The 26,802-nt window shown below is 43.6% G+C and overlaps 2 protein-coding genes across 3 annotated transcripts; one reads left to right on the top strand and one right to left on the bottom strand.

Annotated features, from left to right (window-relative positions):
- Positions 1 to 3,517: 3,517 nt before the first annotated feature.
- Positions 3,518 to 9,395, bottom strand: MRPL22 (mitochondrial ribosomal protein L22). Its single transcript, XM_063168907.1, has 7 exons — positions 9,343 to 9,395; positions 8,679 to 8,724; positions 7,368 to 7,503; positions 6,167 to 6,232; positions 5,779 to 5,856; positions 4,866 to 4,935; positions 3,518 to 3,811 (listed from the first exon to the last, which is right to left on the bottom strand). Exons 1-7 carry the CDS (start codon positions 9,368 to 9,370, stop codon positions 3,600 to 3,602), a joined length of 636 nt encoding a protein of 211 aa, XP_063024977.1. The 5' UTR covers positions 9,371 to 9,395; the 3' UTR covers positions 3,518 to 3,599.
- Positions 9,396 to 9,506: 111 nt separating this feature from the next.
- Positions 9,507 to 26,513, top strand: GEMIN5 (gem nuclear organelle associated protein 5). Of its 2 annotated transcripts, none has more exons than XM_063168892.1 (28): positions 9,507 to 9,698; positions 9,866 to 10,020; positions 10,451 to 10,632; positions 10,959 to 11,110; positions 11,324 to 11,452; positions 12,288 to 12,420; positions 12,798 to 12,957; positions 13,562 to 13,774; positions 14,460 to 14,545; positions 15,037 to 15,131; positions 15,740 to 15,876; positions 16,583 to 16,656; positions 17,050 to 17,231; positions 17,338 to 17,477; positions 17,893 to 18,064; positions 18,285 to 18,512; positions 18,998 to 19,111; positions 19,306 to 19,434; positions 19,735 to 19,830; positions 20,100 to 20,237; positions 20,575 to 20,722; positions 20,857 to 20,976; positions 21,852 to 22,062; positions 22,633 to 22,890; positions 23,499 to 23,661; positions 24,256 to 24,817; positions 25,256 to 25,352; positions 25,913 to 26,513. In XM_063168892.1, the coding sequence occupies exons 1-28, from the start codon at positions 9,509 to 9,511 to the stop codon at positions 26,066 to 26,068; spliced, it is 4,620 nt and encodes a 1,539-aa protein (XP_063024962.1). In that variant the 5' UTR covers positions 9,507 to 9,508; the 3' UTR covers positions 26,069 to 26,513. The 2 variants fall into 2 exon arrangements, with proteins under 2 accessions (XP_063024962.1, XP_063024961.1); XM_063168891.1 differs by having other exon boundaries at positions 11,321 to 11,452.
- Positions 26,514 to 26,802: the final 289 nt, after the last annotated feature.

The raw sequence follows: 26,802 nt of genomic DNA, 5'->3' as shown, positions 1-26,802 counted from the left end.
AGCAATAAAGGCTTGTTCTTTGAAGAGCCTGAAGTAGGGCCCTTTTCAGCAGGATTGTAGCTCATATGCTGGGGAATGTCACACTCAGGTTCTGTGGTTCACTGAGGACATTAGGAGTAACCTTATTCCTACTCAAAGCAGAATTGTGTTTGCAAATTACTCTCCAGCATCCCAGCAGTGGATTCTCATAGGGACTGGCAGGAAGCAGTGACTCCTATTGCTCCTCCACTCCAGTGACTGAAGGATTTCCCAAGTGACAGCACAGGAGTGTCACACAGCCCCAGCTTGTGCCAACAGGGAATCACAGGGTTTGTACTGCACAACCTTGGTCAAAGCAAGTTCACTGCAGGTACAGCAACACAGCTGAAGCACTGGGCACAGCTGTCACCTGTGCCACTGGGCACACCTGTGTCACTGAACACACCTGTGTCACTGGGCACACCTATCACCTATGTCACTGGGCACACCTGTGTCACTGGGCACACCTGTCACCTGTGTCACTGAACACACCTGTGCCACTGAACACACCTGTGCCACTGGGCACAGCTGTCACCTGTGTCACTGGGCACACCTGTGTCACTGGGCACAGCTGTGTCACTGGGCACAGCTGTGTCACTGAACACACCTGTCAGTGCCCAGGTACCAGCTGAGCCCTAATGCAGCCCAGCTCAGCACAGCAGCTCCCAGCACACACCTGCCCACAACCAGCAGTACCAAACTGTCCTGTCACTGACTCTCACACTCTCATTTATCTTCCATGTCTAAAAAGGGACGAGGATCATTTTATAACTACAATCATGAGCCTTTCTTACTCTACCTCTGATGAACCACTTCATTAATAACTGCCCAGAAGTCTTAAAAAGGAAAAAAACAACCAACGACACACATCCATAAAGATATCAGGCTGCCTGACTAAAGTACTTCTACCTTCTCACTGGATACTTCAAAATGTATATGAACAAGCCCAACAGCAGGTTTACAAGTTTCTCCTCAGTTAAATCTCACATTGCTCTCTTCATATTTCCCTGAAGCCTCACACCTTCACATGTACTTGCTCCTTCTGCTGTTTCTGTACCAGCAGCACAAACACCCACCATGCTGAGTTTACAGTGCCCCCAGATGTTACTCATGAAATCAGCACCAAGCAGAGTTCCTCACTGCCTCTCCATCCCTTCTGGTGACAGTTCACTTTAAAACATTCTTTTATAATAAATGATCTGTTAAAGGCTTATTGCAGTCAGCATGGAAATTTGTGTCTGAATCTGTACCAAACACCTAACTGAGGTGCAGATGTACTGTAATTACCATGAAAGCACAGTAGAATCAAACCTCTAAAGTTTATAAATATACAATTATATGTAGTACTTGCCAGTATAAAGCTGTGTCACTACAACTTACTGAGCTGGAAAAGGTTCAGTTCCCAGCATTCTGATGGACCTAGCACAGAAACCATTCCAGACATTCTCACCACCTTACCAGGGAAAGGCAGGGACCCAGCCAGCTCCTCACCTCACCCCATCACTCCTGGCACAGACACAGCTGTGGAGCTTCCTTAGCCTGCACCATAAAGATCAGCTCTGGATTATGCACGTTTAAGACAGCAGAAAATGCTACCAAGGCACAGAAGAATACTAAAAACATGCCAAAAATGAGTTTTCCCACTTACTGTCTTGAGGAAGAAAACAAGAAGCAACAACCTTGCTTTTTAACTGAAAAATATTTAAAGCCCAGGTCTGTTTGTTTAAAGGACGTTCAGGGCCACCCGCAAATCATAAAGCAGCTGGAAAATAAATCTTCTCACTTCTCTCTGTCTGTGGATTCATAACCACAGTAATGATATCTCTAAGGATACAGCCTTCTCTGGAGGTCCAGAAAGGATCTGAAGCAAAATCTACAGCATGCAGGAAAAATAGGTACTGGAATAAAATACCTAAAGCCAGGTTTTAGATATTTACATGTGTCTAAGTGTAATATATATGAGTGCTTATTAAACTTGGATTATTTTGCAATTCTTCAGTCTTCTCCCAGATCAGTCATCCCCAAAAAGATTATAAACAATTCAAATCTGCCACAACTTGTAAGAGATTCACTCTGACAGAGGAGTGCAAGGGCAGCTGGCAGAGCCAAGCACAGCTGTTTATCACAGTACAACAGAAACACTTCTTCAAACACACATCAGGGACTGCAGAGATAGAGAGTTTTATCAGAGCACACCTTTCAGGCAAGTTACTAAATCGTGGTTTTACAGCAAGAAATGTGTTTGAAAGAGAACCAGCACTGCAGAGAGCCAGATTGCAAATAGGGCCCTATTAATGGTACTGAGTTCTCAATGTGCTTCTAAACATCATGGAACTCTTTCTTTGGTAGCCAAAAGAAATCACTCTGTTCCAGCCTTTGTCAAGACAATAAAAATAATTTGTTTCCTTACAGGAACTTTCCATTTCCCATCAGCCAATACTGACCAAAGTAAACACATGTAAGAAAAGCTACCATGAGTTGTTGCAGTAAAAAGACTCAAGTAAGGTAAGCAAGCTATCACCCAACTCCAATGTTACCAGAATGGAAAAGAAAGGTCCAAATATCAGACATCTGCATGTACAAGCAGCTGCTCATTCTGTTTTGATGTTCATCAATTCTGACTATCTTGATTTGAAAATTTGACTTGAGTGAAATGAGATTCCCCCTATCAATCTCAGTCTTCTTCTCTTCAAAAAAGTAATGATAAAAATGGGATTGTTTTCAGAGAACTAAAAGGCTGATTTGTACATGCAACAAGCCATTCCATATGAAATCCATGGAGTCTTTCACTTTCCTCAATGTTTCAAAAGCAATTTGTTTCCAGACAATGCAGAATTATGCATTGAATTAAGCTTTATGCAGAATTAAGCTTTTCTCCATATTTTGCCTGTTACCCACAACGAATTGCCAGAGAGAGCAGCATGAACTCCATGCCTGTATCAGATTATTAATGCCATGGGCAAAATCCAAAAGAGTTTGACCGTTCTGGAAGTTTTCACTGCCACCTCCTCTGTGACAAACTAAATATTGCCACCTACTGACTGCCAGAGCCTGAACTTCCAAGGATTCTTTTATTTCCCTCTCCCAGACACAATTCCCAAGACACACAATGAAGGCTGTTACAGCCCAGATAAGCCAAAAAATTATGTCTGATATTCTGAGATAGTATTATTTGCTTTTGTCCACTGTTACTTGTTTTTTTCCAATGTTGTAACTACTTTAAGATGTCAAATTTTAGTTTGAGGTTTGACCTTGCAACATGACTGTCAAGCACAGAGTTTTACACTAAAAGTCTCACCATCCACAGCAGACACCAAGCTTTATAACAGCACCATATGTTTTAAATTTGACAGTTCAGAGTTGAGCTTGAATGCTGTGGTCCAAGAAACTCAGAAAAAGTAACATCTGCTGCTCCAAGATTTTTCCATACCCTTGACTTGACAAATAAGGAAAAACCCATGATTTTTCTCACATCACCCAGCTCCAGCAGCACCAAAGATATAATTAAACCATGCCTTTAATGATTCCTTCACACAATTACATTGGCCAACAAGAGACACCTCTACAGCCACTAAAGTGAGTCACAGTGTGTGAACCAGGGTTCTGCTCCTCAGCTGCTGCACGTACTCCTTTGCTTGGTCAAAGCCAGTCCTTGGTGGCTCTGGGGGAGGAGGAGGACCTTCCACCAGCTTCACAAAGTAGTGGCACCTGCTGATTTTCATCATGCCAAACATGCCCTTGCCGTGGCACCGCAGGCGCTTCACGTAGCGGCCCCTGCCCGTCTGCGACTCCGCTGAGGAAACAGGACAGGGAGAGAGGAGGGTTCAGTCAAGCACAAACTGCTGCAGCTGCAATAAAACACCTGTCCTGCCAAGGGATTTTTCATGGCTGCTTCTAGGAAGTTAATTCTACTTGGGATTCTCCCCTCCATCTTTCTTCTGTTACATTTAGCAGATCAGTGCGACAGAGGAACCCGTGAGCTCCATTAATGCTCTTCAGGAGCACCAAAAAGGGGGATTTAGAAAGCAGGCACAACAAGATAAATATGTGCTGAAGGACAAGTCACACTGAGCACTTACTAGATTATACAGCTTTTCTGGAGGTGGTATTCATTTCACTGCCTTTCAGTAGTTTGTCTCATGAATTGCTGTGAAGTCTTACAGACTTCATTTTCCCTCCTTTCTCCCTTTATTGCATTCATCACAGGTATTTTCATTATCTGCACATCCAGTCCTGCACTACAGCTCAGCCTTCTTGTGGCAGAGGCTTGGAAGACTCCAAAGAATTCTAATCAAATCTCTCTACAGTCCAGGTGACTTTAAGCTTATGAGGTCAGTTGAGTAAAATTTATTCCCTATGAGACAAAATGGGAATTTTTTCTTTGGGCATCAAAACACCTAAGAGCAAACATTTCTCTAACATTTTCTAGGCTAAAAAGCACTTTAGTTATTACAAGCTTAACCTGCAAACATCTACAGACAATCTTTTTATTAAGAATTTTACTGTCATTACCCATTTACTTTTATACTGTGTTTAATGGAAGTTTAACTTTGATTCTGCAAATCAAATTGTACCAGCCACAGAAAAAGCTTTCAGCATCTCTGACTGGCAACATTAAAAAGTAGAAACTGTTTGCAGAAATTCCATTCTCAGATAGATAAATCCATGTTAAAAATGCTGCAAACATGTGCTTTTCATGTTTAGGTAAAGTTAAGTTTAGCAGGAACTGTCCTCTATTCACTTCTGGTGATTTCAAGCATCAAAATCTTATTAAATATAACACAGTTTCACAGGGTAGGATAGAGCAGGATGACATTTTTCTAATGCACTAAATTAAAAAAATGTACCTATGTGTAAGTTTGATTTGAATTCCACATTGTGCTTTCTTACAGCCATTTCCTGTGCTTCTAACAGAACCTGTAACAAAAGGAAAAGAAATGGAAATACTGAGAATTTAAGCAATCCTATTTCTTATCTCTAGATAACATGAAAGAAATTGCAAGTCTAAGTCAGTTATAAAAAAAAGTATTTTATAAAGATAAAAACTTTTAAAAGACAAGCATCTTTTACATAAGGATGTTCCTTGCATAGAATGAAAAACCCTCAGGACAATTTTATTACATTTTTGGGGAGGAAAGGGAGTGGAAAAGATGTTTTCCACCAGCATTTGTCAGCCTTCCCTCCACAGACCTTTGTGTAATTAGACATCTGATTAGAAATAAATTCCAAGGTGGGCAAAATGAACTTGGTCTACTCAATATTTTCAGCTAATAGAGGACATTTCTTTGCTATAATTATACCAGAAGTCAATGCTTCAGCCAAGAAAATGAGCAATTTCAGAATCCAAACTACCACGCTGATTTAGAGCTTTTGTGCTTTTACAGAACTCAGTCCTCTCCTCAATAATATCCCTCATCTCTTACAGTTTAAGAACCAAAGCACAGCAGATGTAGCAGCCATTAGTGACCAGGATTCTGCACCTTTTACCATGAACTTAACACCAAGCACTGCTGGAGAGGACACCCACATGGAATTTATCACCATGCCAAGTTAAAACAGCCAGCAAAAGTGACCCCAACATATTCAAAATTCACAACATTACACGACTGTAACAAAAATAAGTTGTTAGAATGTGCTCCCAACAGGCCAACTTAAAACACAAAATCCCACAGAAGTAGAAACACCTTCAAACTTCTGGTGACAGGCGTTGATTTTAAAGTTTTCTGGAAACCAGAAGTGTTAAAGAATATTGCTATTTACCTCTTTGATCACCTTTGCTCCCTTTTTGTCACTGAATTCCAGCTGAGCAAGAGCCTGATCAATGGACATTCCTTTTATCTGCAATCAAAGTGTTAAAATTAACTTCTGCATTTACAAGTATTTCCTTTCTTTTATTCAGAAGACAATATTTAAATTATACTGCTATTATAAAAACAAAAATATTGTCATTTCCTTATTTACCATTTCTTCACTGTAATACCTTACAGCTAAACCAAACTAAAGCCATTCCCTGTCCAGATCTATGCTCCCTCCCAGGACTCTGCTATAAAGGTGTTGATTAAACTGTAATTAAATGAGGCTCTTAAGACAAATACAGCAATTAAATTTTGCATTCTCTCAAGTACAGCACAAAGTACTCTTTGCTTACCAGTTTTGCCAGGTACCACATCTTATCTTTGCTGTATTTTATTTCCCTCCGACAGTGATATATTTCCTAGGGGCAAAAAAAAAAGTTAAAGGATGAATAATTTTGCTGTGAAAACAGGAATGGAGCATCCATGTCTGCTCCACAATCTATGTTCTTACTAGGAATAAAATAAAAATGTCTCTGCCTACTATGAGAACAGCACATAGCTTTGACATTTGAGACTGAAAGCACTAAAAAAAGATGCTGGCACACAGGAAATTTTAATTTAATCTAATGACAGTTTATAAGCAGAAGTCCCTGAGAAGGATAATCAGAAGGTTTATCACCATCCTTTCCTCTCATTCTCCCCACTTTAGAAGCAAAGATTGACATGCCCATTCAACCTTAAAAATATTACCCTGCTGTCAACTCCACTTACTGGGAGAGCAAATAAACAATATCACCAGAATGAACTTAATTAGCCCTGGAGAAGTGAAGAGGGTTTCAAGTTTGATTGGCACAAAAAGCTCCACAGACCCATTTTACATTACTGCTAACAGGGACCAGCACCAGTTGGTAGACTCTAACATCAATACAAATTTGAAAGAGATGGAACTCTTGATAAACAGGGAAAACACTGATTTAATAAACAGGTCTGTCAATAACTGCATTTTCACACACACTGCACCAGCCAGCACAGCCCACAGCAGGGATTTCTGTGTGCTGGGCCACAATGCTCACAAAAGCAATCAATAAATGCTCATAGCCCACAAAATACATGCCTAAAAAAACCCATTTCTTTTCAGATGTAAATACTTTTACTTTGCTGAGCAGTGTGTGTAACAGAAGCCACAACACATCAATTCCTAATGAAGGAAAATGATAATGGAATCCAGAATATCAGTTCTTGACAGTAGAATTTCTACCTCCTTGTAGTTCAGAAACTTCTACAAACACAGGATGGGCCCCTTGCAGCTTGAACCACACACTGAGTAAGTGAGCAGCTCCCAGTAACTCGAGGCTCCAATATAATTTAGAGATAGAAAGCATTCCAAGTGATATCAACCTCTACAATACAGCCTAAAACTGAATAAAATCCTAAATAATGAGCAAACAAGCTTTCAAACTAGTGCCTTGTGCAGTCACCCTGTGCAGACAGTGACAATTTGTGCAGAAATTGCTGAACATTCTCAGGTGAGGACATGCTCAGGTGCATCCTTACAGCCGGTCTGCGAGGCTCTCCAGGCAGCTGGGGAGGGTAAACAATCCTGTTCTTCTTCTCCCACTTCCCAATCTTCTGCAGGAAAGTGCTGGTGTGGATGCAGGACAGAGGCAAGACGCTCCCACATGGCAGCCACCTGCAAGGCAAGAGCACAGCCTGAGCTGCTGAACACAAGAGTGCTTTGTCCCTGCCCAGTTTATCTGGAAAACTGTGAACTTGCTGTCTTGAAAAAGAGAATCAGCACATTTGTACACTCAAAAACCCAAACTATTGAATCCTTTGTAGTTTATGCTGAAAGGGGTTTTTAATTCAGCAAGACTCAAGCTTCTTAAAGCAAACCATGAATGTTGGTATGGGATTCCACATGAAGAGTCCTCAGACTGTCACACAGTCACAGCCACCTCTGTTCTGATGCTCTTGTGGGGTTCAGGACTCACACAAACCATTTGTACCTTTCCCAAGGTACTTTCCATACTCATTAAACTTTTACCAACAACACATTTAGCAATGAAATTTTCTAATTTTTCAAGCAGCTGAGCATCTCAGAGCATTAGAGGTTTATAAACATGGTGAAATTTGAGAAGAGAGGTGTTCTAAACCAGTCCCAAAACACAATGAAGTCAATCCAAACACCAGACAGCTGATAGCAATAAAATCAATTTTCAGACAGTTTGCTCAGCTCAGATTCTGAAAAACCAAGCTACATTTTGCCCCCTGCTGCCTGGATAAAGCAGCAGCCACTGGTGACTACAAGAAACAGATGAGTTCAAGACCAAATACTGAGAGTTTTCCTGAGCCTTGAATGTCTTTGTGTGTGTGGCCAACCTGTGCAAAGCATCTTAAAAACAACAGGCAAACAGCCAAAAGGGGATTGTACACCACTGTCCACAATAATATGTGAGTAGAGATTAGCATTACGCACACATTTCAATGTCATGGAATATTTTTGCAGGTATTTTCAGGGACAGAGCTGGCAGTTCCAGTGCTCCTACAGCACAGCTATGGGATTCCTCCAGAATGAAGGGAAACTTCAGCAAGTAAGGAAAGCAGCAACTGGGGACAGCACAGATACCATGCTACTGTGACTATCAGAGAAAATACGGATGTCCAAGAGGAAGAAGCGAGGAGAGAGATATCTGCATCGTGGCACAAGCTCTGAATACAGAGGGGCAGAGAGAGACCTGTGTGTGTCCAGAGCTCCAGGGTGGGTGAGATGGCCAAGCCAGGGGACCCCAGAGCCCAGCCCCAGATGCCCAAGCAGGGCAGTGCCTGTCCCACTGCCTGGGGCACAGGTGACAGGGCCAGACTCACCTCTCTGGCCGTGCCCAGCTGAGGAGACCCCGCGCCCAGGCAGCACCTGAAGGGAAGAGAAAGTGAGGGAGGCATGAACAGAATGGTAAAATCACAGCATGGTTTGGGTTGGAAGGGACATTCAAGACCATGCAGCCCCACCCCTCGCCATGGCCAGGACACTAAATTTTTGTACGTACTGAAGAAAATGCCATTAACACTTATATGCATGAAATACAGGGTTTGGCTTATACTTCCTTCCTTCTTTCCTTCCACTGTCCCAGGCTGCTCCCAGCCCCGTCCAGCCCAGCCTTGGACACTTCCAGGGATCCAGGTGCAGCCACAGCTTCTCTGGGAAACCCATGCCTGGGCCTCATCACACTCACAGGGAAGAATTTTTTCACAATATCTAACCTAAACCCACTCGCTGCCAGTTTGAAGCCATCCCTTTCACCCCGTCACTCCAGGCGCTTATAAACACCCTCACTCCATCACTCCTGGACGCTCCATTCAGAAACAGCAAGGATACAACTTGGTCACCCCGAGGCCTCTCTTCTCCAGGCGGAACAACCCCAATTCTCCCAGCCTTTCCCCACACGAGAGCTGCTCCATCCCTCCGACCAGCCCGGCGTCCTGCTCTCCAGCGAGCCCCTCCCAAACCCGCGCCACGTCTCCTCAGCCTCACCCGCGCCCAGCGCCCAGCGCGCCGCCATCTTCCCGGCCGCGCTTTGCGGCAGCGCGGCGGGCGGGCGCACGGGCAGGGGCGCGCTTTGCGACGCTTTGCGGCGGCGTGCGCGGCGCTCGGCGGCAACGCCCGGAGCACGTGGGGCGGCGCGGGGGGACCCGGGGCGATGGCGGCGACGGGAACGGGAACAGGGACGGGGACAGGAACCGGGATGGGCGTGCGGGCGCTGCCCGCCTCCCCCAACTGGTACAGCAGCCGCTGCAGCGATGTCAGCAGCGACGGCCGCCTCTTCGGCTTCGCGGCGAGGCACCGCATCTGCCTGCTGGAAGTCGCCGCCGCCGCGCCCACGTTTTACGGTACCGGCGCTGCCTTCGCTGTGCGGGGGCTGCGGGGAGGGACCGGCACAGCCTTCCCTGTTCCCCGCAGCGTGCAGGGGATGCGGGGAGCTCGGCGGGCTCCGGGCGGCTGTGGGAGGGCTCGGCAGGTTCTGGGTGGCCGTGACGGTCGCTCGCTGTCGCGACAGGGGAGCTGATCGGACACACGGACCGGATCTCCGGCTTCGCCTTCTGCCACTGCCCCGGGCACGGCGGGCTCTGCGCCAGCAGCTCGGACGATGGAAGCGTCAAAATCTGGGACAGCGGGACCCTGTCGCCGGTGCTGGAGTACAGCCTGCACCAGGTGGGACACGGGACGGGGACTCGCGGGTGTTTCGGGGCGCACACACAAAGCAGGCGAGGCTGCTCAGCCCAAAAGCGAGTTTCAAACCCGCTGTGGTTAATAATGGTTAATAATGCTGTTTGGCGCTCCGGGGCGCTCTTTGTGCGCAGCCCGCAGCGCTGTTCATCCCTGTAATTAGCTGCTGCTTCACCCAGCTCGCCTAAAATCATCTCAGCAAATTACTATGCCCCCAGGACAGACTAAGTGTGTATTTAAAAAGTTACTGCGGCTCGGGAGTGCCCATCAGCAGCTCCATCCATCCTCTAAAGCCTGAAAGAATGGAGGCACCCAGGGATAAACCACAGTGCTACTCTCAGATGATTTCCCGCTGTTGCTCTGTGTTTAGGTGGCAGTAAAACAGCTCTAAACCTTTCCAATGCTCTTTCTTTAGAATGCCATCTCAGCACTGCACTGGTCCCCTCTTGTGAAAGATCTTATTGTGACTGGTGATGAGAAAGGTGTCATTGTTTGTTACTGGCACAACAGAAATGACAGCCAGCAGTTCTTCCCAGAGCCAAGGACGGTGTTCTGCCTCTCCTGTTCTCCTCATCATGAAAACCTGGTGGCCATTGGGTAAATGCTCATTATTTAATGGTTTGTTTTCCTTATGTTTTGTTTTCTTCTTCTGCAAGAATTTAGTTATGAGGTTTTGCTACATGGTTGAAACATAAATTCTAAGAGATCTTGGTGGCTGTTCTGCTAGTTTTGGAGTAAAACAAATTAGAAATAACATTTAGATTTGATAAACAAAAGCAGAGAAATCTGTAAAAGCATAGTGGTCCAGCCTGGCTTCTCTGTAGTAAGGTGGTAGTGACCCTGGAAAGAGCTTGTAAATCACCTTGGATATTACTCCACAAGCATCCAAGAGTCCCTTCATTAATTTAAATCTCTGCTTTCAGCTACAAGGATGGCATGGTGGTGATCATTGATATCAGCAGGAAGAGAGAAGTCGTGCACCGGCTGAGAGGCCACGAGGATGAAATCCATGGCCTGGCCTGGTGCCCTGTGCCTGGGGAGGAAAGGTTACCTGCTTGGCAGGATGAGCTCCAGGGTAGGTGAACATGATTAACAACTTGTGGAGTAATTTTTAGTTCATGTAAATGTCCTTCTACACTAAATTTTTTACAGAAGGTTTGTAATTAGCTAACCAAGTGATAAATTCAACAAAATCTGATCTGATACAAATCAATATAATTTTCCGCTCATTTTTTATGAAGCTTTGATTTTTGAAGCCTAATAACATGACTTCGATGGTGTTCAGCAGCTCCTTCAGAAGAAAGCAAGGTTCCAAATGGGGAGGTGACACAGGACACAGCCACAAAGAAAGGTTGTTACCTGGCCTCTGGAAGCAAGGATCAAACCATTCGAATATGGAGCTGCACCAGAGGCAGGAGTAAGTAAGAGATAAACAATAACAAGGTGTGGAATAACTCCTGAACTGCAAATTGCCTTTTGTGCTGAAAGCATGGGGAATGTAATTGAAGCTGCAGATTCACAGGGCTCCTCTGTTTGTCTTGGTTTGAAAAGACAGGTGTCCTCTAAGGAAGGCAGGAGCCTCCCTTGAAACAGAAAATGCAAAGCCCCTCCCTCTGAATTGTTATAATTTTGAAATTAAGGGGCTCTCAGGCAAAGATATGGGAGTAGGAATAACAGTTCTTTACTAGGAAAAAAATTAAAATGCAGTAATACCAAACAACACTGCCAGGGTCAGAACATGACCTGACACCCTGTGGGTCAGGGTGGTGGCAGCAGTCCCATTAAAGAACCACAGGTGTGGTTCTTTTGGAGCAGTGATCCTGTGCAAGGGGGGACTTTTGTTCTGAAGGTCCAGTGATGGTGGAGATGGGCCTGAACTTCCTCTGGGAATCCAGTGGGAAAGGCAGGCTGTGGTGTTCCAAACCTCAGATTGTGTCCAGGTAGGAATGCTTGACTCCTCTCTCTGGGCAGAGCATCTCCCAGTGGGATGATGGAATTTTATCAACCATGCAGGCACACTCAGTGGCCCATGAACAGAAGATATTTTCCAGAGGGAGGATTGGTTGTGGAAGAGATAAGGAAAACTGCCCAGTTAACAGAGGATAACTTCCCCACCTCTAACAGATGGTGATAGAATGCACACTCAGCCACATGAGTGCATTTGATGCATGAGTGCACAATTCTTGCATTTCCACCCTAAGACACTGAGAATTTGCATGTGTGAGATGCAGTGATGGCTCCTGGTCCTGCAGGTGTGATGACTCTGAAGCTGCCACCCACCAAGAGGAGAGGAGGGGCCGTGGACCCGGCGGTCAAGGAGCGCATCTGGCTGACGGTGCACTGGCCTGCTGGCCACCCCTCAGACATCCTGTCCAGTGCCTTTGGGTGAGTGGGACACCTAGCAGCAGCTGCAGAGCCACTTGTTCCTGCTGAAGAAATGCTGAGTAGAAAAGACCCCCCCCTTCTTCCCTCCTGTCCAGTGTTACAGGAGAAAACAGGCCAAGAGTTAGAGTTCAGACATGGAGAAAGTGACTGTTTGTCCCATAATTTGTCCAACAGTCTGAATATTGACTGATAATAGCACTAATTGTGGTTTTGCCCATCTACTGGGACAAAATGGCAGTTTTCAGGTGGAGTTTGGGTGTGTGGATTTTCACAGATGTCTGCAGAATCTATTACTCCTGTATATTTGTCATATAGTCTTTATAGGGCCTGTGTTGCTCTTGTGAAGTGAAGAATTTAAATACATTTCAATTTTGCAGAGGAGAACTGCTCCTTTGGAATTTGACCCAGCCTGGCAAACGCAAGTGGACTCTTCTGGGATCTTCAGAAGGACAGAACCACTCCCGAATTGTGTTCAATCTCAGCTCTGTGAAGCACCAAGACAGAGAGCTCCTTTTTTCCATTTCAATGGACAGAGATGTAAGAACCATTTAAAAATTAGCATAGGAATGCTTCTACAATGCAGTTTGACTGAGTGAGACTAACCCTTCTAGGGCCACGGTTTTTCTCTTGAAATGGGTTCATTTTATAAGATAGTTTTCTACCATTTGTCCTGAGCATAGCTTGTGTTTGTTTCTGTTAGTTTATAAGCTCAGTCTCTTACCATGGTGGAGTGAATGCTTATTACATTCTAGACTTGAATAGTAAGCATTTAATGAAAGGTGTTTTCCTCTGTATTTCACTTTTAAAAAGCCTGGTTTTCCTTCGTAAAATAATTTAATTGTAGAAACTAATGCATCTATTTTTTATAGATCTTATTTTCAGTCTTTGGTCTTTTACAGGCAGCAGAGTGTCTCCTATATTGAAACTTGGAGAGAAACTTAGTAAAATATGTTCATTATGTCCATTCCAGTCTTGCAGCTACTGCAGCCCTGTCTGTAACATGGGATCCATGGGTGCAGATCACATCCTGCCAAGCCTTGCATTTGACCCTTTGATTCTTTATTTCTCTTCTGCTTTGTTTTTCCTTGTCCTGTGAATCATTCTGTATTTAACCATTCCTTGTCCCTCTAATATTCTTCAGGTGAAATGCTGGGATCTGTCCACTCTGGATTGCAGCTGGACCATGCCCTCCCTTGGGGGGTTTGTCTACAGCCTTGCCTTCTCCCCCGTGGACTCGGGCTGCCTGGCCATCGGGGTCGGGGACAGCATGATCCGAGTCTGGAATACTCTGTCCATCACCAACACCTATGATGTTAAAACCTTCTGGCAAAGCATCAAGTCCAAGGTTACAGCAGTAAGTGTTGGATTCCTTTTTTTCCCCCCCTCTTATCCTTTTCACTCCGTTTTTTCCAATTATGTTTTTCACTCTGAAGGTTTGTCCCATCTATAAGGGACATATAAGGGACAAATAAGCTAAAGCCGTGTTGTTCATTTTATACTCAATTCTTTCTGTGCACAATACATTTTAGAATCTGGCAGCAAGTTTTTAGATCTATTTACAATCTTAGAAGCTTGCATTTACATCTAGTGGAAATAAGCTGAAGTCCAGCTGGCTGTTATGATACTTTTTCACCTTTATCCTCCTTTCTTGCTTTCACCCATGGTTGCCCTTGTTCTGCTAGGAAGTTTGACAGACACAAAAAGCCAATACAACTAACATAGGTGTCTTCAGTTGGGGTTTAACCACTGGTTGGTCAAAAGCTACTGCCTGGCAAAATAGCTGGCAGCTATTTCTGTTTTGTAATGTAGATATCAAGTAGGATTTTAATTCTTTTACTCCCTTGCATCTTATCCCATCATAACTGGAAGGGGGAAAACCTTTGATACTCAAAGCAGAGTGGTCAAATCAAATGGCTGTGGTTGGAAGGGTGTGTATAAGGTCCTTGCTCATCAGTTTCAGCATTTTCCTTTTGTTTATTATTTAGCAATAAAGTGTTTATAACTTACACATCTTGTGTCTCTTTATATTTTTCTTGCAGTTATCCTGGCATCCAACTAAGGAAGGCTCCTTGGCTTTTGGAACAGATGATGGAAAAGTTGGCATATTTGACACCTTGTCCAGCAGGTGAAAAAGTATTATTCATTATTTCAAATTCATTAGTGTCAGATCTCCTGGTGTGTTACCACTCAGGACTGGTGTGATCTTTCCTGAGGGATGCCTTTGCTGTTAGATGAGTGAGATTAAATTCAAATTAGTCAAACAGGTGGATTTTCAGTACATTTTTCATTTGCATCATGTCTGTGAGCTTCTAAGGTGAACTTGCTTTAAGGTAAACTTAAAATGGCATGACCAGAGATCACCTGTGGGAGGACATCAATTACAGGAAGACTTTACCCAGAAAGGCGTTTGCAGGGAAGGAGGAGCAGCAGGGAGGGGAAGGTCACCAGGAGAATTATGTTACAATTTTAGTAGTGTCCTAGAGCAGATGTTAAAGAAACATGGTTAAGCCATGGCTTTTAGAACACCTGGTGTCTCAAGTATGTTGCTTTGATTTTATCTTTTAATTTCCATTTGCTGAAATCTGACTGCCCCTTCTTCCTTATCTCCCTGCCCAGTGCTAAGAACAAGCCACCTCAGATCTCCAGCACCTACCACAAGAAGACAGTGTACACATTAGCCTGGGGTCCTCCCACTCCTCCTCTGATTTCTGGTGAGTCTTCCAGCACCTTGTGACAAAGCAGAATGTCCATGCAGAGCACCCAGATGCCAGGAAGCTGCTATTCCCTCCCTTCCTAGGAGAGGAGCCCATTTGCTTGGAGTCAATCCTTTGGAGCAGCTAAGAATGTGTTCTGTTTGAGGACTTTTAACAGTTTTAACAGCAAGGCTAGAAATTCTGGCAGTTTGTGAATTCTGGTACCTTCAGCAAATAGTTTTGAGTAGTGCCCCACACCTCTGGGTTGGCTTCAGGCTGTTCCAGGCCAGGAGCTTCACAGGCTTCCTGCAGCAATTGCATCAAACCAAATACAGGTTCCAGAGTTTCTGCCATTTGAACTTTAGCCCTTCTTACACGACTTGGATTTTTTTTCTTTTAGGGATCAAAATTTAAAGGGAATTTTATTGGTTTTGGTGCTATGAAGGATCTGTTGGTAGAAATGAGAACTCCTTTTAGAGGGTTGTACTGTGAGAATTTCCTGCTGCTGGACCACAGGCAATTGAAGGATGTATATTGCTTTTTGAAATAATGCTTTGATTTATAGTGGGAGAGATTAGTTCTGTGAAGAAGAACAGAGTGCAATTAGCTCTTTCTCTGTTGGATAGGAGAAGAAAGTGAACAGCCTTCTGTAACTTTATATAGTTGTGCTGGAGAAGGAATTGTTCTTCAACACAATCCGTGGAAACTTAATGGAGAAGCCAATGACATCAACAAAGTCATCAGAGACACCAATTCAATCAAAGTGAGTATGAATTTGAGGGGTTTTATGGATTCATAGTAATCACACCAGAGTTTCCATGGCCTTGTAATTCTAAGTTTCTGATTTTGCCTTTTTGATGTATCTGTAACAAAAAACTTGAACCCTTCAGTCTCCAGGGATGAACTTCAGTGACACTGACTCAAACTATGTAGAGTTTATATATTTATGTCTGAAGAGAGTGGTTAGTATTTTTTTTCTCCTGGTGTCAACATGGCACATCTTTTTTCTGGCATCAGTTGCTTCATTTTTTACACTATGATTTGAAATGATCATATTTAGGTATCTGAGTTGTAAATTGTATGTAGCTTTTATCTGAATTCAAATGAATAGGGATAGTGAAATGTAAACTTTGGTTTCTTTTGAAGTGTGAAAGAATTTACTTGCAGTGTCTAGTCCTTTCCAAGGAGTGTAAGGATATGAAACATCCATGTCCTACTGGAATCCAGACAAAACTTCAAAATATTTCTCAGAACTCAACAACAATAAAAACCAATCATTGATTCTTGCATCAGTAATTTCAGTCTTAATTGCTCAGATTTATGCCAGTGCTACAAAAGCAATGGATACTGTTATGACTTTTCATTTTGCAGACTAATTGCAGCTCTGTCCAGTTGCCAGCTTTGCTCTGTGGAATGTATGTGAGAGAGATTTAAGAGGTTTTGGCAATAATTGTGTCTTCTTTCTGCAGCACAAGCTGCCTGCACGGACAGAGGTCAGCTGGAAACCAGATGGCAAACTCCTGGCTCTTGGCAATGAGGATGGGTATGTCCCACTTGTGGGTTCAGGTGGTGTCTGCTGATCTTGACTTCAGTCACTGTGATGAAGCAAAAGTATTTTTTGTTGCCCTGGTTTGTCTCTGTTCTTTCACTGCTGATGTGTTTGAATTATGATAATATAGAATTCCCTGCTGTTATTTGTTGTAGCTGCTCTTGGCATGGAGGATCCTCATTATCACATTAAATTCTATTTCAAGGATCCACTCATGGTTGAAATGCACTTTTGCTGATCAGTGAAACCAGGGTTTGAGCTGGTTCCAGAAAGCACAAACTCAGTTACTTTATTTCACATGCTCCAGTCCTGCTCATGCAAGATAACAAAAAAGTTCCCGTTTTCACCAACTACTGAAATTCTTACACTGTTGTTCTTACATTTCAGCTCAATTGAAATATTTCAGGCACCAAATTTGAAGTTGCTCTGCACAATCCAGCAGCACCACAAACTGATCAATGCCATTCGTTGGCACCACGAGCACGGGACCCAGCCAGAGCTGAGTTACTTGATAGCTTCAGGCTCCATCAATGCCACCATTTATGTGCATAATCTGAAGAGTGTTGTAGGTAACAGTTTGCAGATTATATTCCAAATCTTGGCATCATTTTTTTTTTTGTTTATTTCTGTTTTGTCTTTCTGTCTGTCCTCAATAATTTTTCTTTTTTCTTTCAGAGAACTCTTCAGAAAATCCTTTGACAATAACGGAGCCTTTTCGAACTCTGGCTGGGCACACAGCTAAAATCACAAGTCTTTCTTGGAGTCCCCACCACGAGGGAAGATTGGTGTCTGCTTGCTATGATGGCACTGCACAGGTATTGTCCAAAGCACCTCAGAATTGTATTTCAAACCATCCATTCCACAGATGATCAAAGAGCAAAACTTGTTTTTGTGAGATAAACTATTGAAGTACTGCAAGTTTACCTTTGCTAACCATCTGGTTCTGGATACCTGATATGCAGATTATGTTGTGGTTTGTGAATTGATTTGTAAGTGCTATCATTAAGGTTTTCATATTAGCATTTTTGGATCCTTAGAAAAGAAAGATATTGGGCAGCTATATCAATGCAAACAAAGGAAGCCATGCATTTTCTCTGTGTGCATGTTGATGTTTGAAATACCCCTGCAAAATCCCAAAAGACAAGCTCCTACCTGTGCAAATCATGAGAAAATCAGAGTGTCAGGTGCAGAAGTGACTTTGAGCAATTGCATTTCTTTCTTGTTGCCCAGGTGTGGGATGTGATGAAGGAGGAGCCACTCTGCAACTACCGAGGGCACCAGGGCCGCCTGCTGAGTGTGCAGTGGTCCCCAGTGGAGCCAGACTGTGTTTATACAGGGGCAGATGATTTCTCTGTTCACAAATGGCACATCTCCAAGCAGGAGCACACAAGGCCTCCTCAGGGTGAGTGTATTCAAATAGAAGATCTTCCCTGAGGTGATGTTGGAGCTGAGAATTGGGAGTTGTCATGTTGAATTCCAAATCTGCCTCTTCCTCTTCAGGAATAAACTGTATCTCGGTTTAAATTGAGTAATCTTATTTGGAAACTAAATGTTGATCCTGAGATAGGGGCAGTTAATACACTATATTTTGCACTTTTTAATTTTGCACCTTTTGCACCTAGGCAAAAAGAGTATAGAATTAGAGAAGAAAAGAAGTATACAGCCAAAAGTCAAAGCCAAGAAGAAGAAAAAGCCTGTAGGCAAGAGTCCAGGCAAGCAGGATGCAAATGATGCCATGAATGGAGATGAGAGCATGAAGGAAATGCTGCTGGAGGAAAATGGAGTGTCAGACCATGAAGGAGAAAAAGAAGCCCAGGAGGCAGAGTTGGCTGATAAAGTCTCTGTGACTGGTAATAATCAAATCCTCTTAGTTCAATGTTTCCCAGACTGTTCAGCCCTCAGAGCATCACCAAGTTTAATTTTCATGCAGATTTTCTCATTGTTTGGTTTTATTGAAATTGTCCACTTGAAGCAAAAAGGCTCTAGAATGCCTTTGATAATTTTCTAGACTAGTCTGGGACTTAACTGTCATTAGATAACAAGATTCTGCCTTCATGGACCGAGTTACTGTGTTTGGCTTGAAACAATGTCATTTTTGATCACCATCGATAAATGTTATAATACTGATGGATCTTTGGTGTCTCTTGACATCTCATTTAGCCTTCTGACAATTGTCTGTTTTCTTGATATTTGCTTTCCCTAAAAAGCTGTTAAATTCTGTGGCAAAGCAAAGCTTGGTTTCTGTCTATTTCAAAATTACCGTAACAGAATGTGAATATGTGAATTACTCTGTGTGCATTTCCATTCATTGCTTTTCCTTTTTTTTAAATCACAGTGTCCAGGGATACATCTTCATCTGCATGTGATTATTCTGCACTCAGCTTGCCAAAGCCTTCTGTGACCCAGAAAGCTGCTCCTGTGAAAAAGGATCTACCTAAAGAGAAACCAAGTTAGTATGTTTCAGGGATTTATAACAGTCCTGTACCAAGGCAGAGTTCCCCATTCTAGACTTGTTTGACTGCAGCTTCCCTTCCTAATGTGACACCAAATTATTGTCAGAGAAAGAAAAGGGTGCTTTTGGAATAATTTGAGGGGTTCTGCTGTAAATGCAGCAGCAGTGACTAAAATTGTCTGATTTTTCAGCTCCTGATGCCTCTCTGAAGAAGAGGAAGCCTCGTTCTATTCTGCCCTTCAGCACATTAATGGATCACAGATCAAAAGAAGAATTGCATCAGGACTGCTTGAGGCTGGCTGCATGCCTGAAAACTAAAGGTACCAGTATAAAATTCTAAATACTTAAAGGGTAGGTGCTCTCAAAATCAAGTGTTCAGGGACTTGATTTCAACCACAGCACTTTTTTTTTAAATCCTCACCTTTATCAAAGAGGAGCGACTTGGTGTGATATCAAACTTAGATCTGAGTGTTGACCAGCAAATTATTAAATCTGCTGCACAGGAAAGAAACTAGAAGACAGAATTATTTGCCAGCACTTGAGTGCTACAGTGACTTGGCACATTCCTGTTCCCAGCTTTGTGTTAAATCCTAAATATTCATTCTTTTTATCTGGTTTAGATAATAATGAAGATGTGTCCCCTGACCTCAAGGATTGCATCCACTTGGGGCTGTTCACCGACAGGGATTCTCTGCACAAGATGATTGATATGGAAGGTAAGTGGCATAAAGAATATGTGCCCTGTAACTGTTATATTCAAGTAGGAAACAAATTGGGGAAAATGCTTTAGATTTCTTTACTTTGGATTACAGTCTAGGATTAAGAATGAAGCTCTGTGTGAGAAGAATATACATCTTTTTCCCAGATAATGTTTTCATCTTTCAGATGTAAACCTGCCTTATCTTGAGTTTGAATGATTTCCCTTTTGCCAAGCTATTTTACTGTGACAAACGATGCTGATGGGAAATGTGTTTGCTTCCAACAGGAAAGCACCACTTGGAGAATGGGCATGCAGAGCTCTTCCAGCAGCTCATGCTGTGGAAAGGAGACATGAAGGGTGTGCTGCAGGCAGCTGCTGAGAGGGGGCAGCTCACAGACCAGCTGGTAGCCATGGCACCCATGGGTAGGTTTGCTCTAGCACCACATGAACTGCTGGGATTGGCTGCCAAGGTCCCCTCATTCTGGTGGTTCTGGACAGAAACTCAGAGTTAGTTCTTTGTGATATGATTAGTAGTCCTTACAGCTTGCTGCTGGTTTAAATGTGCTTTTAAGTTACTGTACTGGCAGTGAATGTTCAAGCCTTAGTTTTGCCCTGCTTCATTGCCTTGTGTTAGGGTGGTTAAGAAATAAAAACTAACCTGGGGCAGAGAGGTACAGATTGGAGAAACCAGTGATGGTATCACCCAGGAATTCTTCCAGTCATGAAACTGCCTCCAATGGTGTTGCCTTCTCTTTTGCAGTTGGATACCAGGCCTGGGTGTGGACAGTGGAAGCCTTTGCCAAGCAGCTGTGTTTTCAGGAGCAGTATGTGAAGGCTGCCTCCCATCTCCTGTCCATCCACAAAGTCTATGAGGCTATTGAGCTCCTGAAAGTGAACAATTTTTACAGGTTGCTGTATACTTATGTTTAGCACTTTATCTTGGTTTTTTTTTTTTTTTTTTTTTGTGGGGTAGAGTGAGCATTTTGGTTCACTCTTTGCACACAGATTAACTTTTCTGTCTGGTTTCCCTTGTGTGCATTAGGGAAGCAATTGTAATGGCCAAGGCCAGGCTGAGACCAGAAGATCCAGTTCTGAAGGAGCTTTATACCAGCTGGGCAGCTCTGCTGGAGAAAGATGGCCATTATTCCATGGCTGCCAAATGGTGAGTGCTGCTGGGGAGAAGAAAGACAGAATTGGTTCCATGCCTCAAACAAAGAAGGTTCTTGGTTTTGTATCAGTTGAAATCTGTTACCTGGTCTGGTTGTCTGAGGTGCTTTCTGAGTCTGATCTCACAAAATTTCCTCTAATGTAGGTGGGAAGAGAAGCTCCAGAGAGCAGTTCAGAGCAGAAAGCCCAAATGCCATGTTATAGTAGAGCCATCTCTTTCCACAGACATTACTGGAAGTTTTTGAAAAATAATCTAGCAAGGCTAATATTAGGTTGTCTACAAAAAGGCTGTGTGAGATTTCCAACTTTTCCACTGGAAACATGCAGTGCAGCAGTTCATCTTGAGTTTCTTGAAGCCTTAGCTAATATCCTGGTCATTGGGGTATCCTGCTCCAGCTGGAGTGTTTTAACTCTGTGATTACCAAAATTACTAATACCCCTTAAAATATTTTGGCTGGAGCAGTGTCCTCTGCTTGATGCTGATTTCAGTTCTGGCATTTTTGTAGGTATCTCTCTTGTGAAAGGATTTGAATGAAACCCAGAGAAATGCAGTAGGGACAAACAGCTGCATATAACCTTTGTCTCCTGAATCTGTTTAGTTTTATTGCTCATCCAAGCCATGTGTGGCATGCAGACCATCAGGGATTTCAGTCCTGAATTTAAGCCTGTGTGACTTCCCTTTTGTGGCTTTGCATCAGATAGTTCACCATATGTCTGTAGTAAACTTTGATAAGAAAAAGTGATGAGAGCTCTGAGAACCTGTGGAAAATCCAGGGTCATCTTCATTTGTGTATTTATGCTACTGTGTTACAATACAATTTTAAAGCTATTTTAGTACCAATCAGCTTGTTTTGCTTTTATCTTTTTCAGTTATTTGGGAGCTTCCTCACCCTATGATGCAGTTAAAGTGTTGTCAAAAAAGGGGGATGTGGCATCTCTTAAAACTGCTGCTGAGCTTGCTCTGATATCTGGGGAGGAGGAGTTGTCAGCAACTTTGTCTTTGAGATGTGCCCAAGACCTTCTGTTATCCAGGAACTGGGTGGGAGCTCAGGAAGTCCTTCAGCAGCACAAAACTTTATTTGTGAGTCTGGTCCTTTCCTTTCCACCTTCTTCAGTGTTGTCTCTCTACAGATTAACATAACTTGGCCCCAGTTCTCATTTCTTCATAGTCCTCAGTTGGTCCTTTGGGCTGGTTTTGCTTCAAAATATTTTTCTGGGAGTATATTGGAATGGCCCTATGGAGTGGTCATGGTGGGGGGGTGTGTAGACTCTGTGCTTGTTGTTATATGGGAGGTTGTAGAGAAAAGGGGGATTCTTTTCAGAAATATTCTTTCTTCAAGAATCTTTTAAGCGTAATACTGATAATGAAAAGAGAGAAGTGAAATATTTGTTATTTATATTAAAGGAACAAATGAGCCTACTGTAAGTCCAGCTGCTGCAGGCTTAGATTTGAAATGTTTTTGTGGACTGAGAAGCAGGTGGCTGCCTTGGCTTGCTCTGAGGTTTCCTTCTGACTTCCCTTGGGCTCTGTCACCAAGGAGCTGCTCTCAGGCTTGATGTTCTGAAGTCACTCTACCTGCTGTGGTCAGCAAGGGATTGTTTGTATGGTTGCAACAGCTCAGTGCTTTTTATTTTTCCCTCCTTGTTAAAGGGACAGAGACTGGTTTTCTGCCTGAACGAGCTGCTCTGCAGCTGCCTCAGTGAGAGGAATCCCTGTGAGAAAAAGAGCCCTGTGCCCCCCTGTTACCACAGCTGGGAGCTGAACAGAGAGGCCCCATTTTTGGACATGGTGACACAAGTGTGGCAGAATGTGCTGGGCATGGACACCACTGAAAAAGCCACCTGTGCACAGGAGCAGCTTGGCAGGATTGAGCATCCTCCTTCAACCAGCAACACACACCCAAAGCAGGTAAATGGAATTTGATCTGTGCAGGCACAAATCCTTACTTGGGGATGGGCAGTAAACCCAGCCACTCTGTGGTGTTTCAGCAGCCATTCCCAGGGAGCTGATGTCTGCATTCTGATGGGGGTTTAGTCTGGGAGAGGGATGATCAGCTGCTGGGACAGTTTGTGTAGCCACCAGTTTGTTTCTGTGCAGGGTAAGAACTGACACAGGGTGTTGGGATCAGCACTGAGGTCACTGAGATGTGCTGGATGGGAGTGATGGACAGAGCTGAGTAGTCTCAGCAGTCATTCTGTTAGGGGAGGAAGGGCTGCTTGTTGGCAAATTACTTTGCAAGGTCTGTCCATGGACTGGTGCTCCTGCAGCTCTTCTCTGTGACCACAGTGAGTCACTGCTCCCCCTTCTCATCTGTTTGCTGAGACACAAGTCTGATTTTACAGCTCCAGGTGATGTAGAAATGCTCTGCCCCCTGCTCTGCATGAAGGAGACTGTAAATTGCATTGTCACTAAAATTGCTTTTGGTCAAGTCATGTGCGTCTAGGCTCTTCCACAGTTGTCATAAGCTCACACTTTGCAATAAAACTATTAACTGTGTTCTCTGGTGCTTCCTTTAGGTGCTTTTCCATATCTCCCATGACCTGGCCCTTGCAGCCCTGAGCTGTCACTTGGGTATGTGGGATGAGGCAGTGAAAAGTATTCTTGGGGCTGTGAGCCGCAGCTTTGATGCTGGGAATTTCACTCTGATGCAGGAGATTTGCAGTATCATCCTTCCTGAGGGTGAGTCTCTTCTTGTGTCTCTTCTGGCACTGACAGGGTCTTTCCTGCCAGCACAGCTGTGTCCATTAATGTTCCAAAATAATGTTTGGAAGCAGCAAGACATAGACATGTCTGTGGAAACTTGTGGAATTTGGTTAGTGCAAAGGCCACTGGGCAGTGAAAATTCTTGACTGTGGGAGGAAGCTCCGCTGTGTCACCTGGTGGGAGTGATGTAGGAAACTGAGTTCTTTTCTGTGAGGGACACATTAGAATGCTGTGTGCATTTCACAGCAACACATACTCCAACTTGTTCTCTATTCTTTGTAGGTTATGCAGTGCATTTATGTTGTGGCTTGTGATTATGTGACTCTTGTGTTTTGCAGCTTGAGACCAAGGAAGTTTGCTGTAGCTGATGAGAACAGTTTAGCTAGAACAGAATATTGTGTCATATAACATGCCAAAGATGTTTTTATTTTCATAGTTTGTGCACTGCTCTGCCAGCATCTGAGTAAATCCCTGATTTAGGTTTCCAGGGTTTCCTGGTTCATTTACCAGATCTGCTCATTGTCTTTGGAAAGTTCCATGAACTGTTTGTAATCCTTTTCTCATTATTAGGCTGTGATGACCTGAGAGACAAACTGGACAGCACAAATTCTCAGAGCATGGATGCCTGCAGGAGTCTGGAAGGCTTTGTGGCTTACAGACAGCTCTATAACCTGTGGTGGAACTCACCCAAAGACTCCCTTGGCCTGCAGAAGGCTGTGTTGGGTCCCAGTGAGCAGACAGCTCTTGAGAAGAGCTGTGTTTCAGGTGACCCAACCCCTGAGGAAATGGTTCAGACTGCAGCTGAGATGGGTGAAAACCTCTGCAGTACAACTGAAGTTTCCAAGGGTGAGACACAGAGTGACTCAAGAACTGATTCAGTTGGTGTGGCAGACAGACAGTCAGCACTGAAGGGTTGCCAAGTGCTCCTTTCAGAAGAGATGGCTGCCTTGCAGAACACCCAGAGGGACATAGCTGAGGTGCAGGAGACTTTAGCAGAGATGATCCGCCAGCATCAGCAGCAGAGGAACAATCTCCAGGAAAACACAAATGGCAACAGCCAGGGAAGCAACCTGGAACAGAATTCAGAGACTGAATCAGACAAACCATGCTCTGACAGCAACCAGATGAATTGGTAAGACTCAGCACAGGAATGAGTGTGTTGAAGAGTGTTGCTTTTTTGTGTGTTTGTGCAGGAAATTCCTTGTTTTGCCTAGACTGCCTCTAATCTCCAGCCCATTAGCCAGGAACACTTGAATATAGAGCTCAGAAATCTTGCATTTCCCCTGGGCTGAACCACCACATGCATAAACTCAGTGCAGCTGAAGAGTTTTGTGATGCATGAGGTGTTGTCACAGTGAATAAACAGGACAGCTTGAAAAAGGGAGGATAATGAAAAGGCTGAGCATGATCTACTAGTTTTCTGTGTTGAACATTGGTTTGGGAGTTTGGCAAGAATGAGGTAGAGCATAAACCACTCAGCCAGTTCTCTCCTGTGCTCCTTGTCCAGGAGGGAGGCTGCACAGTCACCTAACAAAAGAGTTACTCATGACACCTGCTCTTCTCTTGACAGCAAAGATGAAGCAAAGCAACCAGTTACACTCCCTGAGCTCACAAAGCAGCTTCTGAATGCAAAGCAGAAATTAGCTGAATTCCCAGACAATTTAAAGGTAAGTTTTCAGAAGAGCCATTGCAGTTCTGAAAAAAGTCATTCTGTAAGGGCAGCCTTATCACAGAACCCCTTTCATAGAGAAAGGAACAGAGACATCCCTTGTGATCCTGTGGCAGTTCTGAGAGAGAACTGACACATGGCAGCAGGGTGGTGTTGGTGCTTTTCTTTCAAGTATAATTTTCCCCATGCAATTGGAAAGCAAAGCTAAAGCTACTGTGGGGGGGAACTCAGTGAGATATCCTGTATGGATCATGCCATGCATTTTAAGAGTAATCCCTTGCTACTTATGTATGAAAAAATTTATAAACAATGAAATCAAAAATTTAAGCTATAAAATGACTTTTATAGATAAAGAACTGTAGAAAGTACACATAACACATTCAAAAACATGTAACCATGGTGATTGGGCAAGAGGGGGCAAACCTGGATAAATGTGAAGAGAAAATGCATCTGACTCTTCTGAGAATGCTACAAAGCCTTGTCTTTAGAGAGCTGCCTGATGATGTTGAAGCACTGTAATAGAGACTGTAGACATCACCTCATGGTCCTTTTTTGCAGGTCTTCCCCTTCCCTGATGTGCTGGAGTGCTGCCTGGTGCTCCTTCACCTGGGATCCCAGTGTCCTCCCGAGCTGCAGGAACAGGCTCTGGCTCTCCTGAGGAACCACGGTGGTGCTGCTGTTTACAAAAAGGCTGCCAGGAGCTTCTTGACATGACAGTGGAGACCAAAGTGCCTCCCTTGAGCTGCCTCCTGCTACTGAACACTAAGGCTGCTCTTTCTTCAAGTGAAGGCTTCTTTTGATGGCTGTGGCTGTTACTGATACAAAATGTCAGGTTTATACACATCCACTTGTGCTCATCCACTGATACTTATTTAAGGAGACTGTTAGAAAACTGAAAAGCAGTAGTGAACTGTTATAACTGATTTTTGTATAGCTTTTTTTTTATTTGTTGGACACTATGCTATTGAAAGCTCTTGCTATTTACATGCAAGAGAAAGTTTTGAGCAGCTGTGTAGTCTTTCAGCAGAGGAGGAAGAGTAGCTGCCCTCAGGAAAATCAATGGTTTCTGTAAGCAAACTGACCCTTAGGCCAGTATTGTTCTTAAAAGCTTTCTGAGTTTATTTTCTCTCCTTTAAATAAAGTCTTCTACCACCATGAATTGGTATTTAATTTGATGTATAGAAATAAGTTCTCTGGAATGGTGCTGTTCTAGAAAGTGCCAAAACCAATCTTGGATTTTGCAGTTTTGAACATGGAGTATTTTGACCAGTCTTACAGCTTACTTAAAGGCTTTGTCTTGTTAGAAAAACTAACTTCTATGAAGAGCACAAGGGTGCAATAAGCCTTAGTGAACACAGCATCTGTCTGAGTCATTTTCAGAAGCAAGGTTTTAAATGCAGCACAAAAAGTTGATGGGGGGAAGTGTGCATCATGAATTTAGAAAGTTT

This window comes from Melospiza melodia, chromosome 14 (assembly GCF_035770615.1).
Source record: "Melospiza melodia melodia isolate bMelMel2 chromosome 14, bMelMel2.pri, whole genome shotgun sequence".
NCBI classification, from domain to species: domain Eukaryota; kingdom Metazoa; phylum Chordata; class Aves; order Passeriformes; family Passerellidae; genus Melospiza; species Melospiza melodia.
The sequence above is the reverse complement of the archived record's forward strand: the minus strand, read 5'-3'. Positions and strand labels throughout refer to the sequence as shown.

What these genes read in the sequence shown, in the direction of transcription:
- GEMIN5 (XM_063168891.1), top strand. Translation starts at nt 9,509, where the DNA reads ATGGCGGCGACGGGAACGGGAACAGGGACGGGGACAGGAACCGGGATG. An exon ending in TCAAGTCCAAGGTTACAGCA is followed by an intron (nt 13,775 to 14,459) that starts GTAAGTGTTGGA and finishes TTTTTCTTGCAG; the next exon opens with TTATCCTGGCATCCAACTAA. An exon ending in CAGTATCATCCTTCCTGAGG is followed by an intron (nt 23,662 to 24,255) that starts GTGAGTCTCTTC and finishes TCTCATTATTAG; the next exon opens with GCTGTGATGACCTGAGAGAC.
- MRPL22 (XM_063168907.1), bottom strand. Translation starts at nt 9,370, where the DNA reads ATGGCGGCGCGCTGGGCGCTGGGCGCGG. An exon ending in GCGCTGGGCGCTGGGCGCGG is followed by an intron (nt 8,725 to 9,342) that starts GTGAGGCTGAGG and finishes TCTTCCCTTCAG; the next exon opens with GTGCTGCCTGGGCGCGGGGT. An exon ending in AGCTGGGCACGGCCAGAGAG is followed by an intron (nt 7,504 to 8,678) that starts GTGAGTCTGGCC and finishes CTTGCCTTGCAG; the next exon opens with GTGGCTGCCATGTGGGAGCG.